Source organism: Chaetodon auriga, chromosome 4, assembly GCF_051107435.1.
Source record: "Chaetodon auriga isolate fChaAug3 chromosome 4, fChaAug3.hap1, whole genome shotgun sequence".
Lineage (NCBI taxonomy): Eukaryota > Metazoa > Chordata > Actinopteri > Chaetodontiformes > Chaetodontidae > Chaetodon > Chaetodon auriga.
Window position 1 is genome coordinate 11499277 of NC_135077.1, and position 19343 is coordinate 11518619.

General features: G+C 41.3%; 1 protein-coding gene across 2 annotated transcripts in view; it reads left to right on the top strand.

Moving 5' to 3' along the window:
* Nucleotides 1-19343, top strand: part of ctnna2 (catenin (cadherin-associated protein), alpha 2) — a 320502-nt gene that overhangs the window by 273904 nt on the left and 27255 nt on the right. For both annotated transcript variants that reach the window (XM_076727976.1, XM_076727977.1), the window contains 3 exons: nt 10177-10269; nt 11875-12031; nt 12607-12807. In XM_076727976.1, coding sequence (XP_076584091.1) covers nt 10177-10269; nt 11875-12031; nt 12607-12807 — 451 coding nt within the window. The remainder of the gene's footprint in view (nt 1-10176; nt 10270-11874; nt 12032-12606; nt 12808-19343) is intronic.

Here is a 19343-nt window from a genome sequence, read left to right on the forward strand (position 1 = left end):
GGTCCTTAGATCTGCTGCAATTCATTTCGGTGAGTGTCCTCTGCCAAAAAGTGTGCCAAGTCATTACTGTTATAATTTGAAACACGCTAACAGCCTTTTGTAGAATTGACATCAATCAAAGATAGATGTGCAGTGCCACTAACATTCCCAGAACAAAACATTTGTCTTCATGAAGGCAGTAAAGTGGAAAATGAAATGTTTACAATGATTTTTTTTTTTCCATCCTAATGTGAGCAGAATTCTGCTGTATGAAGTGACAGCAGAGGAAATTATCTGAAGACAGAACGCCTGAGAGAAAAAGTTTCTAGATCTCCTGTTTTATCACTTTTTCTTATGTGCTCTCTGTTTCATCACTGTTTTATCACCTCGTGTCTTTTTCACTGCGCAGAAAAGTAGCTGTACAAAATACACAGTGTACTGCAGTGTCCTGTATATCACCACAGAAATTATACTTGTAAAACTGCTCAAATATCTGCAAGAGCTGAGGTGCACACTGCATTATACATGAGGTGTTATTTATTAACACCCAACTAGGAATAATATTCCAAGATGGAGGAGGACTAATGGCCACCCGGATGGAGACGAGTTTAATTGCTGTTAATTCTGCCTGCAGCCCGCGCCGCGATGGCCTTTCACGTCTTCACACTTCCCTGTTCTCACCTGAGAGAAAATCACACAAGCATTAATGTAAAAGCACAGGAATCAATGTGACATTTCCACCGGCACATTTAGACTTCCTCAGATACAAATACACCAGACAGATCAGATCAAGAACTCCGTCTGATGCATCTGGGCTCTCTGAAGGACTCATGTTGTTTTTGTTTTTTTTGTTTTTTGTTTTTTGTTTTTTTCACGGGATTTAAATGGAGAAAACTTGTAAACAGAAAATGACTAATAGAAAATTTGGTCTGAAATTATGCGGTGCTAATAAAGTCACTGAGCTTCTGATCTCAGCATTGACAGAGGACAGCTTTTGTTAACAGATGGAGTTTTTCATGCCCCTAAGCTGTGATGTTTACATATCTCCATCATGCCTCACGTGTGCATGACATGGAATGAGTAATTATTGATTCTTATCCTCACTGCTCATTTTTTTAAAATTTCATCTCTCCTCGCCCATCCCCCAATTTAAAGGTTGAGGCATTAAGGGCAGACAACCGCTGACCTTTCCCAGTGCGTGCATCTATTATCCAACAGGACTAATCATGCTTTTCTTGTGCCTTAGACAGATGTGAGGAGGCAGAGGGATGTGATGTGGAGAAATGTCAAGGTCTTGCCATGTTCACATTTTGTCTGAGATTGATCTGTGGTGTTATAGAACCCTTGGATCAACTGAGCTTCTAGTCCTGTAAATAGGGTGATAATTTTCCAATCTATGAAAGGCCAAACGCAACTACGGTAATACAGATTACATCACAAACATGTTCATTTACTAAAGTTTTAATATAGAAGCATCATGCCTTGCATGACCTTTGTAGCAGAACACATATTGCCTTATAACCAGTTGTTCAAAATAATGAATTATCCAGTACATCAAGGCAGCCCATATTATAACCAAACACCTTTTACTTCATGGTATTTTGCACTGAAACATAACAGTAACACCTTGAGCCAGAAAGCGTAGCAGTTTTGATACTGCAGCTACTGTATCTCACGTTGTGCTGCAGAGTTTAATGTCTTGAAAATGGCCCTGACTTTGGCTGTGTCATTTTGGTTGCACTGGCCATTGAACTGTACTTTGGGGAGGGAACAGCAATTGCTGTCTGACTCTAGACACTTTGTCACGGGTGCCACACAGTGCAAATTGATGCCAGCATTTCACAGAAACTATCGAGCACTCAAATCTCGATCTGCCTTCATAGTTCGACATCTGCTGGTCTGCTAACAACATACAATGTGAGTGTGGATTGTCATTCCCTGGTAGTTTTGGCTAAAAGTAGCGACGCCTCTGTTACACACCTGATTTAGACAGCAACCGATGTCATGCCACCAATAAGTATACCTTTCTTTACAGTACAGTGGGTTAAACATTTCAATTCCCCTGAAACAGTTTTTAAATAGCTTCTGTTGCAGAGGGACTGTGGAATGTACAGAGAGATTAAAAGAAACAACCCAGAGGTCCATTTTCATAATTATGTTTTGGTGCCAAGCCCGACTGCTTGGCTAGCACTCTTAGAAAGGGAGGGTGGGAGGGGGAGAGAGAGAAAGCAAAGAGAAATCAATACTTCAGTTGAAACAGCCCTAGCTGCTTTTTTTTTTTTCTTTTTCTTTTTTCTTTTTTTTTTTTTTGTTTTGTTTTTTTGTTTGGGGGGGCGAGGGGGGGGGGGAGCGGAACAGAGAAGGCCGGTGAGAGAGACAGTCTGGCCCCTGCGGCTACAGTGCCAGCCGAAAGATGTTATGAGATGAACAAAATACTGTACTACCTACCTGGTTGACACAACGTTTGGACTATATAGGTGGTACCAGCACCCCCTGTGCCAGTTAGTGCTTGTGGCGAAAATGAAGAGAAATCAGTCTAGCCACCCTTTGCTCCTCAAGACTGGAGCACAGCAAAACAGCAAGACACCAAGACCAATAGGAAGCGTGAATAGTTGCCCTCTGCCTGAGGGGAGGTGAGTCAGCCATTTATTCCCCTCTCCCTGCTTTCTTTAATACCCTGTCATTCACAGCAATGTGGTACAAGATAATCCAATATCCAGAACTGTTAATGGAAGCTGTAGGATGCTCATGTAGAGCATGTGCAGACACACACACAAGCACATGCACACATGCAGGTATGCACACTTAATGTACATGTTTGCACGCACGCACATATATATATGGTGTGTGTGTGTGTGTGTATATATAGATAGATGGATAGATCAATAGATGATAGATAGATAGATAGATAGATAGATATAAATATGTAGGTTCTGTCCAGCTAATTTTATGATTTGTTTATATTGGTTTCAATCACCTCTGTGTCCCTTGTTGTCGAGCTCAATAAAGTTTTATGTTGTTGATATTATTCTCTTGGTGCCCATCCTCTCTTCATATGGCCTTCTTTATTTAGGCATTCAAATTTCCATGTAAATAAATGAGATTTTGAAGCCTCTGTGGATGTGGTCACTGAAAAAAGCCGCTGGTTCTTGATTTTTGGCCGTACAGAGGGTTGAACAAGCAAAGTACAGACTGATACAAACAGACTGCTAGAGTCCTCTTTTGTGTTAAGTCAGGTGCCTCCACTCTTTTTTCCTTTGGTGTGTCAGTGTACATCTGCGGCCATGTGCATGTGCTTGTCTGAACTGTGTAGTCATCCACCCGCGCTGTTGTCTCATGTACAGCCTCTGCTTGCAGTGCTGCTTCACCTCCCCAGCAGCCTGCAGCAAATTATCATATTTATCGAGAAGCCAGGCATGGTATTAGCAGGAAGACCCAATCGTCAGTTGCGGCGCCAGGAGAAACGACCACTGTAAATCATACTCTGTCAGCCTTTCATGCAAGCTCAGTCATGGTTGTCATGGAGGGCATGATGTGATTGTGAAGGCTGTTTTATTTTCTGGAGGGTTCGATCACAGCCTTGGTTCATAATAATCAGAATCGTATTGACTCGAAGAAAAACTAAGGAATAGAAAAGGAAAATTCCAGCAATTTTAGTTTCTTGGTAAATGTTAATCCAGATTCTTATTTTCTATTCGTTCTTCCTAACTATCTAATAATAATCAGCTGCTAGTAGTGATTGGACTTTACAATCTTATGAGTAGTTGTCTTAAATGCCCCTTTCATACCCAATAATGATCCTATCACCTGTTACCAATGAACCTGTTTACCTGTGGAATGTTCCACAATTTTCCCAGTCTGTAGTTGCTCCTGTCCCAACATTAAATGTATTGTTTTTGCACTGTTTTCAGTTGAGTGTATGTCAAAAAGCATTCACAAATTATCACATTCTGTTTTGTTTTTGTTTTACACAGTGTCCAAAATTTCTGGAATAAGAGCTTTAAGTCACAGAAATGCCAGAAACGAGGCCTCCAGCATGAGTAGAACATGACCACATATTCTAAAAGTCTTGTAGGTTTGCAGGTATGGCATCGTCAAAATCATAGTGAGGAAGCAGTTTTGTGAGCTTGAAATTTTAGGGTCTGTCTTGGTGGGTTTTGGTATCCCAGCTGGGTTCAGGGCATAACTCCTCAGTATTTATTTCTTTGTGGATCGTAGAATTTAGATCCACTCTTAATTTTGTTTTGTTTTCTGTGAGCATCAAGTTTTTAACCTCAGTCAGAACTTAATAAGCATCGTCAAAATCACAAAGGTATACTAGAATTAAAGAGAATTTTTAATTTTCTTTGTTTTTCTGGTAAAGAATCTTATTATATGATCTACACACTTTAGATGCTGCAGACAGTATTCACAATGAAATGAAAGGAACAAAATGCAAGGTCTACACTAAGGCTACATGCTTGTTTAAAAGAATGAATGCAAGAGGACAGGAACTGAACGCAGCAGCACTCTATTAAAAACGGTGCTGTCAAAAAGCAAGCTTAATCACACAACACACCGAGGAGCAGCGTTAAATACATTACAGGGTAATTAACGTGGAAGTCATTTTTCAGTGAAAGAAAATCAAGGCGTTTAGCTATAATCAGTGTACAACAGAGTGGATTGTCTCATTTCCTCCTGACTTCCACTGTACCCCCATGTTCATCCTGACCTCTATCACAGACACCTGTACATATTCCCATTGTAAAGATTTGGTCAAAGGGGATGTGTGTATTTGCTGGAGCTGTCCAAGCATCATCTTAAGGATTCATTGACCGTACGAAATCGGGTCAGTGAACTTCCATGTTGCTATCAAGGGGCCTTTGTGGATGTCTTAACTTGATTTTTTTCAAACACCTTGGCCACTGACGGTTTAGCAGCACAGAATGAACGCTCTGGCTATTCTTGCAGTCATGAGGAAAAATGAGAGCGTTTTCTTCTGTGATGTATTTCATTTTTCGGCAGTTTTGTAGTCCCATTGTACTCGTGCTAATTTTTATTCACATTAAAAAAACTGGCTGTGATGTTTAGTGAAACCTGCCTTCCCTGGCCACTTTATTAGGAACACCTATACAATCTAATGCTATCCAGCACAAAAGCTGTGCCTCATATTCTCCCTTTACGACACTTGTAAGCACAGTTTTTTTCAAAACTCTCCAAGAAGTGTTGATTCAACTATCTGTTTATTACTCAAGTTGAGGTTAGTGGTGGTGTTGTACTGGACTCCATTATATTGAAATGTGTTCTGAATGTTTTTGTGGACAAAGCATTGGAAACCTCATCTCAATATAATCCAGAATAATACAATGAATATCGTCATCCTGCATGTACAAAAATGTCCTCAACCCCCGTCTTTTTTTTAATCCTGTTGATCAAATGCATGGGTGAACCCCTGATTGTTCATCTGCAGCAGTTCTCAGTCTAGCTTTGGACGGTTATAAAGCAGGAACTTTTATCTCAAACATTCGGGTACTAGAAATAACTTGAGGCACTCTTTGTCTGTGAGCGTGCTTGCATTTGTGCGACTGCATCTGTATGCATGGAGTTGATGAACCAGGGTTGTGGGACACAGTGTGTGGAGGAGTGTAGTGTTGTATCCCAGTCAGCCACATGTTAGTGGACCTGTCACTTAGTAAACAGTAACTTAAACTCATTTCCATTCTGAGTTAGGAAGTGTAGAGAGAACTCCTAAGTGCATTAGAGTCACTTGCAATTTAGGTCCACTTTGTCTCTCAGGCGAGGGTGGGTGGGGGTTGGGGCGGAGAAAAGGTAGCAGAGGGAGCAATTAAGCAACAATCTGAAATCAAAATGACTCCCGAAGCCATTCCCTAATTTCAGATCATGTCCTATCCTCACCATGGCAGAAAAAACACTTTGCTTGTTTGACTGTCTGTTGATAGTTCTCCATTATATTTTGCTATATTGTTGCTTTATGAAAATGGTGTTGCCTGTTTGTCACTTCCTATAAACGCACACATACAGTATGAGCAAACCATGTCACTCAATAAGGAAGGAATTTTTGTCTTATACAGGTTATTGTGTCAAATCCTGTCCGAGAAGTGCCTTCACCTGAGCAACTTCCAAGCATAGAACAGACATTCCGACCATTATCATAGCGAACATGCTTGGCGATCGCTTGCCTTTGTTTTTGTTGTTTCACTCTTTTCTTGTTTTATATGTCGCGAGGTCTGGCATGCCGTTTGATGTTGTTGCGAGCCCTGTGGGCATTCTTCCTGAGGCAATACACACTTCACCCGTAATAGCGGATTGATTTTCAAAGGCGGGGTTTTTAGTCAGTCACAGAAGGTCGTCGACTCCTGCTGCTTGATATCCCCTATGGACTAGAATTTGACACAGCCTTGACATGCAGTGTTACCAAATGTCATGCACGTTAACCTGTTTCTGTTACCTCCAGTCAATACGTTGTACATACAGGCGACACATCTGGGAGCTGACAGCTCATGACTAAAGCAAATAGAAGTACTCCTGTGAGGGCACGCCTGTAATTGTTTCACAGTCTGCATACTGTATTCCCCTGTTCCGTGTTCTGCACCGTCTATGGTGGCAGACTGATTTATTTACTTTGAGTGTGACTGCATGTCTTTGCTCATGTGTGTGCACAAACAGAAGAGAGGCTGAAGAAGAGCTGTTTCAGTTCTTTCGTGCATTTGAAAGAGATAAAAGACAACTCTGAAGCCCATGTCAGTAAAGCCCTCGCCAACACCATCCCTGCAACAAGTAAACATCCAGATAAGAGACTTTTAATAGAACAAAGTGCCTTTTTCTTACATCTTACATCTTAAAATGTCATCCCCAGTGATCGCTTCTTTCAGCGCCATTCTTCTGATTTTCAAGTCCACTTCCTGCTTCCTCCTCGGGTGAAGCTGTTGTGCCCAGCACCTTGGCTGACACTGGCTCGATCAGCCGTTCTTAAGAGTAACTGGAAGGGAGATTTGTGTGGTGTAGCTGCTGGAAATGGCTGTAGAAATGGCATGGTTTAAGGGGTCACTGACCGTCCTGAGGGAAGCAAGGAGAGTTGTCTTCTGGCTTAGCTTTCCTGCTCTTTGGCACCATCACGCAGGTGTTCACTCCATCCAGAACGATCGAAGATTTTTTTTTCTTTTTTAATGTGAAAAAAAGGGTGTTTAATCAAAGGTTTTAGGCATTATATCAGGAATAGAGCATAGGTACAACAAAGAGGAGATTCATGGAGATAAACTGATTATGTGCATTGCTAAATAGCAATAACGACAGGCTGTTAAGATGTTATTTCATGTGTTACCATCCTGAGTGCTTCCTGGCAATAGGTTTAAGGTTCTCAGTAACAACCCTGTGCCTAAAAAAAATGGGGGAAAATGACACTATCAGATCTATTTTCAGTTACTCAGCTCCATTTAGGTGATTTAGATAGCATACATGAGAATGCCCATCTCTCCAACTGCAGTGGAAACCTTCATCAAATTAGAATTGAAGTGATTATCCAGGGCAGAGCAAAAGGACAAAATCGATAGTTCTTTGTTCGAGGCTAAAATGAAGAATGGGCATTCAGCAGGGATCTCTCTGTTGCTCCCTCTCTCTCCCTCTCTCATATACACAGGGACATGCGCATGCACACACACACACACACACACACACACACACACACACACACACACACACACACACACACACACCTCTTTGAATTGCATATTCTGTTCCAGCATCCTTGACCATATCAGCATTAGGCTTGCGTGATGCAGTCTCAAACCTTCTGTCTTGGTTTTTCCTTCCTCTCTTTGGAAAAAAAAAAAAAAAAAAAAAACCTCAAAGGAGAGGCACTTCCTTAGATAATTGCAATTAGTAGTTTTGGCTGGATGTTGCAGCGCTGGCCCTGGCCCAGCTCTCTGTGTTGTTTAAGTGGGAGTGGGCCTGATGGGCATGTTTCCAGCCTCCAAAAAGCCCTCTGCCACCTTTGCATCCCATGGGCATGACTAAAGCAGTCAGAGGGCTGCTGGGCCTGAGCAGAACTAGAGAAAGAGTGGAGACTTGCTTTCTACTGGTCAGGCACTGCAATTGTACAGTAATTGGAAAAAGAGCTAATGGAAAAAAAAAAAAAAAAAGTGCTGCACCTTCGTCCTACTTCTTGATATCCTGCTACTTCATTGAGACGTAGCAAATTTGAGGACAATTTCAGTGTGATTTCAGTTTTAGCTGACAAATACTCTAAGTTATATTTGAGCAAAAATATAGTTCTTGAATTAGGTCTCTTTAACCACGTCATATTAGTATGTGCATTTAGGAAGGATTAGACAAGGCAGGAGAGTTTTACTTTAAGTGTTCTGTCAGTCAGACAAACCAAAGCAGGATGTTTCCTCCTGCTGTAAATCAGTAAAGTAAAATGGAAAAAGAACGTTGTAAGCACTGATGGCTAAAATTGGCCTCCCTTTTCTTTACTGAGAGTATTTTGTAGAAACCACAATGCCTTCATTTCAAATTTCCGTTGCAAAGTCAAGGAGAAAATAAAGGTTCCGGGAGATTCTGTGAATAGTTTGCTGTAATGCAAAACTGTCAGTAAATGCAGGAAACTTAAATCATGTAGGAATAGTTGTTGAAATTCTTCTTTGTTTTTCAAATCTAAGTGGCCACTAGCATTTATGTGGAATACGGGCTCTCAGTCACACTCTCTCTCACACACACGCAGACCATGCTTTAAACACATACACACACGGCTTCACAGAAAGGACTGCAATCCATCAATGTGCTCATTGCTGTCATGAGTAAAGAGACAGAGCTCTAAGCAAGAGTCCTCTAACACAAATTTGATTTACCTCAATTTGCCTCAAACAGTGACATGTGAGCGCAAGAAGTGCTAATACAGACTGGCACCTTTTGCTGCCAACAGGCATGTGTCTGTTTAGCTCAATTTCAAAGCCCGGGCTCATGCTAAAATCTGATTTACTTAAGGACGATATTGGATTATATAGAGTTTGAAGCTATGAAAATTAACTGTGAAGTACACTGATACTGTGGAGAAATATGACGACTTCACATGGGAGCACAGCAGACTGTGTGTGTGTTTCTGTCAGAAAGAGATTGTTGGAGATATGGTAGTGGTGTTTTCAAATATTTTATGGCACTTCTAATGTTTTCTTCCTGCTTTTGCAAATGATTCATAGAATCCCCGTTAAGCAATCAGTCTTTATGATGTACTGCATGCAGGAACCAAATCGCAGAATCTTCAAATGCCATCAATCAAATGTAATTAGTTTAAAAAAAAAATAAAAAATCAGATTTTCTAAGATGTTAGTGCAGCTCCGTTCCAGACTTTGCTTGACAAACAATTCAGAAGTTGACTGGGATAAGTTATGTGTCTCCATGAAGGAGTCAGGTTGGAAACATGTTATCAAGTACTTCAACAGAAAGACAGACATAAATCAAAGTAAGGACTGTTTCATACATAAAAACCATCTGGCACCTTAATAATACAATAAAGCACCTCTTTGCACTCACCAAGGCCCATAATGATTTACACATGCTAGTCATAGGCTTTCTACATACATACTGTGTGAACGTGGCCATTTTGCACCTGAATTAATCCAATTACCTTTCGGCAAATCGACACTATATTCTAAGATGTGCTATGCTCTCTATTAAGTCACATCCCTGACATGTATTCATTCTATAGCAATGTTAATGCATTCATTTAGAGGTCTGTACCAAGAGGGGTCTGTAAAAATTTGTCTGTCTGTCCAGCACAAAAATGCTGTGTCATGTGATCTGATGCTAGCTATCTACTGTGACTGAGTTAACACTTTGAGTGGATTTCAACTTTTGGTAGGTTGTTTATACCTGTGAAGAGATCATTTCAAACTAACAACACCATAACTTTGGATGATACCTACTTGATTGGTGTAACTCTGGCTGCAGGTGTCTTATTTAACTGTTGATGTGTCCCCATCACTGACATTAGACTGGAGCAGTATCTCTTTAAAGCCAGTAGGACAGAACATGTGCAACCAGCAAAAGCTGTTTCAGTGTACGTACAGGCACATTTGAAAAATGTGAATCTTTTCAGTGGAGAGTCTGCCAGTGCAGGAATGGTGAATCTTTTTTTCTGTGTTCTTGTCCTTCAAAAAGCATTCAGCCCGTCATGTCCTTCTTTTGCTTGCTTTCTTTCAGGTTGCTAACTTGGCTTGCTCCATCTCCAACAATGAAGAGGGTGTGAAGCTGGTTCGAATGGCTGCCACCCAAATTGACAGCCTATGTCCACAGGTGAGGACTTAAAAAAGCACTTTCATCCCATGATAAAGAAGCCTTTGCACAAGTCAAAATGTTTTGGTCAGTATAAACTCTTCTTAATTCACCTCAGAGGGGTATCTTTAGAGAGTTTCAGAAATTGGACAAGGTATAAATGACAGAGAAAGAACCGTGGTTGGCAGAATGGGAGGAAGAGCTGTGAATAATGTGTAGGTGGACCTTGTAGTACTGTTTCTCAGGATGCAAGTAAAGGAGGAGGTTAAAATCGATCCATTATTTCCAAGGTTAACGGTAGGCCTTATTCACATGGGACGCAACACAGTAGCAGAGGGGAGAAGTGGAGAAGGGAGGCAGAATTTAAGATTCAGGATCCAACGTGCAGGACTCGCTATGCACACCTGCTGAGACCCACTTACTCAGAAAACTTGGGGAGAAACCGTCTCCTGATACCTCTTGGCAATGCTCAACACAGACAGATTAAAAAAACATAATAGACAAAGCCTTTGTGACTGGGACGAAGGAACAAAGAGGGGGTGGAACAAAGAGAAATATTTCCATCTGTTCTGGGTAGAGTTAACCGCAGTCCCTTATCTTCACATATGCAAACACACACAGACAAACACACAACCTCAGCGATGGTCATGTCCAGATTATAGTGTCTCTGTTCCTACATCAGATTAATTTAACTAAAACTATATCTGAAAAACAAGATGTGATAAAAAAAACAAAAAAAAACAGAGTGCTACTTTTGGTAAAAGTACACACGCCAGCTGTCATAGTGATATGATTAATACTGCCTGTTCTTAAGGACGAGGTCTGTTGATGTGAAGAGTCTCAGCAGGATGGAGCTCATCCAAAAGGAAGAATATAGGGACGTAAAATGTGCTGCTTCTATATTCATGATTTTAAAATCCTGTGATGTTGATCTTTTGTGGCTTCAAGCCAAATGCTCTATCTTCCATAGATCAGACTTTTGAAGTCAAGATACTTTTTACATTTTTGGAAATGATAACCTTGCTGTCTTAAAGCTGTAAAAAAAAAAAAAAAAAAGAAGAAAAAACAAAGGGCGTCTTTTTAAGGTTACTGACTTGTGTTTAAAGGATAAATCTGTTAATATTCTGTATCCGTCTTACTGGAAATAAATCCCATTAAAACCATATCAGTGAGCATCACCATTGCTTTCGGTGACATATTTATTTATTAAGACGGACGTGGACGGTGCAGTTTGAGTCATTCCAGCATACACCGCCGTCTGCTGTAAATACACATAAGAGCATCGGAGTGAAAGCCGAAAATATTTCCCAACATGTGCACTTTCTACTCTTATTTGAGTAATGTTTGCCAACTACAGTGGTCAGCTGTTTTGTTAAATAAGTCAGCTTTTTTTTTTTTTTTCAATGAAAATGTATATTTGTGGTTTGGTTTTAAGATTTACGTCTTCAGTAAGAAAGATGGGCTTGAGGCTGAGAGCCACAGACAGGGTAAGGAGGTCAGGGAGTATTTAAAGGAATCTGTTGACAGTAATGAAAATATAGGACAATGCCTCATCCCTTAACTTAACACAGCATGTCTTGTTATTTACATACCTTGTGTAACAACGTCGACCCTTCTCCTGTGCAGGTTATCAACGCTGCTCTCACTCTGGCTGCCCGCCCCCAAAGCAAGGTGGCTCAAGACAACATGGACGTTTTCAAAGATCAGTGGGAGAAGCAGGTGCGCATCCTAACCGAGGCTGTGGATGACATCACCTCTGTGGATGACTTCCTGTCCGTGTCAGGTATGAGGCAGCACAGCACGAATTCTTCACAGATAACTGAAGAAAATAACCCACATGTTCCTAATTTCCACTTGCTCACTGGTAAGGATTTACCCTGGCAGCTTCAAACTTCTGGATGAGTGGCTCTCTGTGGCTGCTCGATGTGAAAAGCAAAATAACAATTTGGGTAATAAGAGAACACAAAGGCTGAGAGCAAAACAATCTGAAAACAAATCACTTGAGTTGTGGTTTGTTCCATTTTTTCTGATTGCATTTTGGTTTAGAAATTTGGACCAACATCTCCCATTCATTTGTCAAATTGTGTAAATTTACAGGCATGTTTTGTCAAAGCGAAAGATGATTAGATTAATTAAAGAACTATTAATTCACATTAAGGGAGAAACATGAATCATTACTATAAATTCTCTCATTAACAGTGATTTTAATCATCGGCACACAATATTGAAAATATTCCATTTCCAAAGAAAACAAATTATTTTGTGAAGAATCGAAACATTTCTCCACAGTAAAGAAAGTGTTGGGTCCCTCCACCTCTATTCACAGTCATTGCTCTTTATTTTTCTCTCTCACTACAGAGAACCACATCCTTGAGGATGTCAACAAATGTGTAATTGCTCTGCAAGAGGGAGATGTGGACACTCTCGACCGAACTGCTGGAGCTATCCGGGGCCGAGCTGCTCGTGTGGTCCACATCATTAACGCTGAGATGGAAAACTACGAACCTGGTGTCTACACCGAGCGTGTGCTGGAGTCCATCAAGCTTCTGTCTGAGACCGGTTAGTGCACTGTACACAGAGCTGCTGTGGCACAAGAAGCCACAGTTTAATGCATTACGGTGGTCTGTGAAGATTAACACAGTATCCTTCACCCTTGTACTGTGCTTGCATCAAACATTTTGCAACAAGCCTTTTGGCAAGTTAAGCTACTTTTTTGAGTAGTGCAACACACACACACTCACACAGAGTGGTCTTTCCATTACTTTTGGGGACATCACATAGACTTAAATGCGTTTGCTGGTGACTAACCCTAAATGTAAGCATAACCACTTGTTGCTAAACGCTAACCTTAACTCAAGTCTTCACTCTTGAAATTGAATGATTGACATTATGAGGGCTTGCATTTTGTCGCCATAAAGAAGGCGAGTCCCCACAATACGACTGTGTGAACAGATTTATGTCCCCACAACATTAGTAATACATGTCCACACGCCCACGCACACATATGCACACAAACATTACACTTACATTAGCTTCCCAGTCTGGTCAGTGACTTACAGACACACTTTAATTGCTTGCATGCCCGGTGTCCCACAGTTTGGATCAGTGTCTTGGCTCTAACACAAACCCTGGACACCACCTGTTCACTCCTCTGCCTCTCATCCATTTTTATTTTTTTCTCCATCACTGTGCGTCTTCGGCACGTTCCAGGAGGCCTGAGTTTATCTCTGTGGCAGACCAGACTCAGGGCCAGCACATGTCTCAGTCACACCTCAGGAGAAGATTGGCTCCCCCAAAATTTGACTGAATACTTTTCACAGTATCTGGAGTGTAAGGATCCAGTAGGGAGTAAAGAGTCTGAACTTTTAGAGTGGTGTTTGATGGTGTGAACTTTGAGTGTTATGTTGGCTTAGTATATACTGGATCAGACCTCTGAACGTGTATAGTTCTGGAGTTTTTGGTGTTTGCAGGCATCGTAGGCCACAAGGGTGCAGAAAACGCTAATAGGATGTGCCATTATTGAGTGGAAGAAAAGCAATTTATGCTTCATTATCCTTTCAAAATTTTAAGTTGTCGGCCACATTAAAGGTTCCCTGTGGAGTTTTGGACCTCTAGTAGTACTATGGAGCTGTTTTTTATGTGAGGGTAGGTACCAGTGCAGACCCAATAAATGACCTACTCAGAAAAATAAATTTTTTAAGCAGCACTGGTTGTGTTACAGCTTCATATGTTATGATGATTTTTTGTACAATAGCATCTTTGTAACAGATGTGATGAACAGCAATGAAGAGGTCAGTCTTTCTGGTGGTTAATGTAATCTTAAGGCATGATGTTAGTGTGGATTCTGTTTATAGAGTCTTAACACAAGGGAGGAAAGGAAGAAGAAAGGGTCTGGTGTCTTTATTTTCCTTCGAAATATTTTTGCTCTTTGAAATAGCTCCTCAAATCCCTAAAAAGTAGGCATAACATGCCTTTAAAAAGTGCACCATTATGAAAGACGGACAAACAAAAACACAGGATGAAAGGAAAGAGGTAATTTAGCAATTACTTCTCCACAAGAATCAAGTCACACAACAATCCCACTCTTTCTCGATCCGCCCCCTCCTCATTCTGTTTTTTCCATCATTCTCATCCAGCCATCCCTCCCCCAGTCTCTATCTCTCCCATTAGAGCCCATTTAGCGGGGCGCTATATGTATTGTTCGCTCGTTACTTTCATCTGCTGGGATAATTGAGAGACACAATCAGCTCCTCTCCCTTCTAGCTCTTAGGTGAGTCACGTGTGTTCATGCAGCCATCTGTCTGAGCCCTTCTTCTGGTGCTCAGCACCACCATAATGGACTACCTCCAGTGCTAGTTATGTGTTATCTTAAGCACATTCTGTTTTATTATTGCATAATTCAGCTTAGTTGATTGAGATAATTAATTGGTGAAATATACTGGCAATATCTCGTGGACACTAAGGGTCAATTTCGTATGACCATAACATTGTCAGTTGTGCTGCTGTTCTATTAATCCTCCATGGAGGATGGAGCTTGTTTCTATAGTCAGCAGGACCCCAGAAACCTGATGTCAGCATTACTGAGAACAACGGATAGAGAACTGTTGATGTTGCAGAATCATATTGATTACCCACTGATTTGTCTTCATCGTGTGTTTGAATTTTCGAGTTAACATCATAATTTAAATCTAATGGCTTAAAATGAGAAGCATGCTAACTGAATCCTTTGTACAAGAGAAAAGAGAAAAATAATTCAGTAATTAAACCCTGCATACACAATGTATCTAGCTAACAGAATCCAACCCAACACGTAAGCAGAGGCAGAGAGCCACATTTGCCTGAGTAGATATTATTTTGCTGATTTTTTTTTTCTAAGAGTGTACTTTGTCTCCTCTGCATTACAGAAATATAGTGCTTTTTTCTACATTTGAGAATGAGGTTTTACATGAAGAACTCACTCTATAGTAACATGATCGTTGAAGGTGAAACCAGGCCAACAGCGATCTGCATGGATTAGTTCAACCACGCATTAAGTTACTCTGCTGTACTACATAGAGTTTATACTGCAACCTATAAGAACTACACTGTTGGCAACATTAATACATATAGAACGAAGAAACAGCTGTGGTCAGCGCCACCACTGTCCAGAGGATGGACTGGATTCAGAACCAGCCAAGACTGGTGGAAGACGATATTGAGGTGGACCTTTACTAATAAAGATTGGGTATCAAATCTCCATGTGTCATCAGACTTTTGATTTTATTTGCGGAGGTGCACTCAACCATAAAGTTGAAGAAGAGGGTTGCGTTGACCACTTAGTACCTTGCAACAGATTTTATTTCTACCATAGTAGTTGTTGTATGTGTATTCAATTGTTAGTCGCATTTACACTTGTGTTCAACATGGTCACAATGTGTCCCCGACCACCTCCAGAAGGGATTCGGCTCATGGGATCACAGTCACAGTCTGTCCTCAATGCGTTTTGGGGGCATTCACACCTGTACTTTCATGGGGTGAAGCACTATCTGATTGCAGTCTGATCCCTCCAACACATTTTAGAAAGGTGTAAAAGGGGTCAATGATGCAAAAAACAAACAAACAAACAAACAAACTGAAACCAGGTACAGCCAGTGCTGCAGGTATGGACCTGCAGATCCAGTCCAATCTTTACCACCACAAAAAAGTAATAGCTGCAACAGTTTAGACAGGCAGATGTAGGCATACTGATTTGCACCACATACAGGGGAGTAAAAGCTTCAGCAACCTTCAGGAAATGAGTGTTACAACTGAGGCATTTTCTTTAGTATAGCGGCTGTTTGTGTGTGTGTGTGTGTGTGTGTGTGTGTGTGTGTGTGTGTGTGTGTGTGTGTGTGTGTGTGCGCTTGTGTGTATTAGAGGTTTTATATTTCATACAGAAACCTGCAAAAACACTTTTGTTGTCTTTTGTTACCTGAAAACTGGAAAGAGTTCACACTGTTCGCAGTGTCAGTGCCAGATTTTATATGTCCGAAGAAAAAGAACAGGGGTGGTGGGATGCACTGCCAAAAGAAAACAGCACTAGAAAATTACCAGTGTGGGTTGACTTCTGCCTTTGGTGCTGAGTATTTCAACTCCAAACTCCAACGAAAGTCAAATAATTTATATATCTGTTCACTTCAAAGCAGAATGACAGCATCAGTCCCATAACATACGCCTCACAACACATGTTTATGTTCAAGTCACAAAGGCCTGCAGCAGCTGTAGTAATTGTGCCAAGAGCAAAAGAGGAAGTAAGGTGATGTTGTTGCAAAGCAGTCAGGGAGGATGAATGTGTCAATACAACATTAGACCTTTGAAAGGGTGGTCCCTGTTTGTTTCCTGTTTCCTATCAACAGTCAACATTGCTTTTAAAGCATGACCACATTCGTTCCTTAACCATATCCTTAGCAAAGTGATCATTTTAAGCCAAAACCACCATCTTTCCCCAACTTGAACAAAGTGCTTATTTTAACAAAAATCGTGATCTTTCCCTAAACCTTAAAAGTCAAGTTGTCTTTTGTGATGTGATGATAGTGATGTGATGCTCAAATAAAGCTCAGATGCAGTTTCTCTGTCCTGTGGAGCCAGTCGGACTTTAGCGTACTTATCCAGTAAACCTAGCATAAAGATGGATGGACACACCAACAATGATTTTAAGATGGCTGATCTCCTGGCTAACTGCACCTTGGGGTAAGTCTATATGGATGCAGCAAATAGGCAAGTCACGCTGGCTGCACAGCCTTAAGGAGGACTCTCATCTTAAGTTTTAACGTGGCCTCGCGTTTATATTGCTGGTGCTAATTATGATGTTAAGGAACAGGCAACTGTGTTAGACCAGCATTTCATTGGCTCCATATTTCTCTTTGATGAAGAGCTGTTGTGTTTCACATTCCTGTTTCCCTCTTAGTGGTGGTTGTTGGGTTTTTTAGGGGCTACCATGCACATCTGATCTGGACCATAAAGCACTTATTGATCCTTGTGAACTTTTGCCACCCTCTCCCCTCAGTCCTCACAGGCCTGGTGTCTATGGATTTGAACACAGTCAAGGAGAAATCTATAGCTGGGGGAAAGATGATTAAGTGTAGCTGAACAAAGGGAAAGGATATAGGACCACACACTTTTTAGAGGGTACTGAGTCCAATTAACTAGACTCTACCAAAAATCAATAGCTGTCACCAAGGATTTCACTAAGCGATTTGAGCCGGGATTTTAGTGGAATTCATTGATGTGGTCCCCTTTTTTCCTTTTCTCATGTGTAAAACAGTTATCCAGTGTGTGTGTGTGTGCGTGCGTGCGTGCGTGCGTGCGTGCGTGCGTGCGTGCGTGCGTGCGTGCGTGCGTGCGTGCGTGCGTGCGTGTGTGTGTTTGAACTGTTTGTGTTTTTATGTGATTGTTCCTGTGTTTTTGCCCGCGGCCACTCATGCCAGTCACGACCACTTGCACGTCTTTCTGACAGCTGCCACATCAACCCAGTCCGCTTATCTTAACTACCTGCCCTTTGACCTTGTCTCAATTTGTCCATCCCTCTTCCTCATATTGAAAGCAGTCCGATTTATGGCAGGGCCAAATACAGGCAGCCACGGCGCACAGGTCTTCAGTGTACAGCTGAGCCATAGATTCCTGACAGACAGTCCACACATGGGCCCAGGATTGAAGCGTGTCCTTGAGAGGGAGAAAATCAATAGCCTAATGGGAAAGTGGTTATGGCTCCTCTCTCTTTTTTCCCCCTCTCCCTCCTTCTTTCCTGAGACACTTTTCTTCCCACTAACTTCCTGTGTTTAAACTAATACTCTGCTCAAAAAAGGGGACAAATTTTAAAGTCGATCATTAATGTGGTGCCTGGAGAGGGTAGATTAAAAAACTGATATATGGCCTAAGTCGGTGTGCCATTTAGAGAAGCAGGGTGGCGTTGCTCCTTGTTATTCCATCGGGGCACAGTAAATGGGATTTAGCCGGGGTTTGCTGTGAGTAATAACGCACATGCTCACACTGCCACCCACATGTCACGCCTGTAAATCAGTGGATCAAGTGCACTCAGAAGAAATGCAGCACAGGGACAGAAGTAAAGAGGCTTCAGAGTGTCTACTTTTAAAATAAAAGCTCAGAGACCCAGACCTTTAAAGCGACTTACCATGAATATTGAGCATTTATTTTAAATTCTTGAATCTGAATGCCTTATTAGTGACATCAGTGGCCACTAATACAGACAAGAAAGAAAGCATTTTGTACTTAAGGGGAAATAGGACACTGAATCAATGCTCGTTTAATACTCAAAATGCTACAGAGTATCCAGTTGCTGAACTGGGTGAGTCACTCTTTGAATTTGTATCTATTGTTGTAATGATGGGGAAAAAGGTTTTTGCCAGAATGGGAAGCAGATGGCAACCTCATAGCTTGCGAGGAGAGGAGGTAAGGTCTCTTAATCAGTGTGTAAATAGAGGTGGGAGTTACAGTAGGAGAGCGTGCTGATGAGGAAATTGCTTTGAGAGTAGCAGTGCAGTATGAGGTAGGTGAAACATTTTAACCACTGGTGTAGGAGAGCAGAGCAGTAAACAGGCGAAAAAGCAGGAGCACTGAAGTCTTAATCTCATAACCGTCAATATTCTTGCAGATTTCTACAAAAATGGCTTTAAAGTTTGATATTAAATTTTTTTCAGGGTTACATGTACATTCATTATGGGGTGTACTAAATGTAAAAATCCTACAGTGGATGTCTGATGCATAGTCTTCTAAGACCTTATTGATCCCTGAAGGTTTCACATGCCACCGCAGCACAGAGACAGGCTACAAGGAAGGAAAATGAGATGATGGACAGGAGCTTTATTCCATATATGCATCACAATGCTTTAGACCATAAAAGTGAGCTGTGCGAAAGAAATTCAGTCGTGCAACTCTGCAGCCATGCCGTGTGTACTCTAAATAATGAAAACTATTGAACAGTAGAGCTGTGTTCAGTACAACGGAAACAATGAGCTGAAAGACGCTATAAAGCTGCAGAGTTGAGGAGGACTGCAGAGATGATATAGACTCATCAGCAGGAAAGACTGCTTTCACATGTGCTGAAGTCATGGTATCCT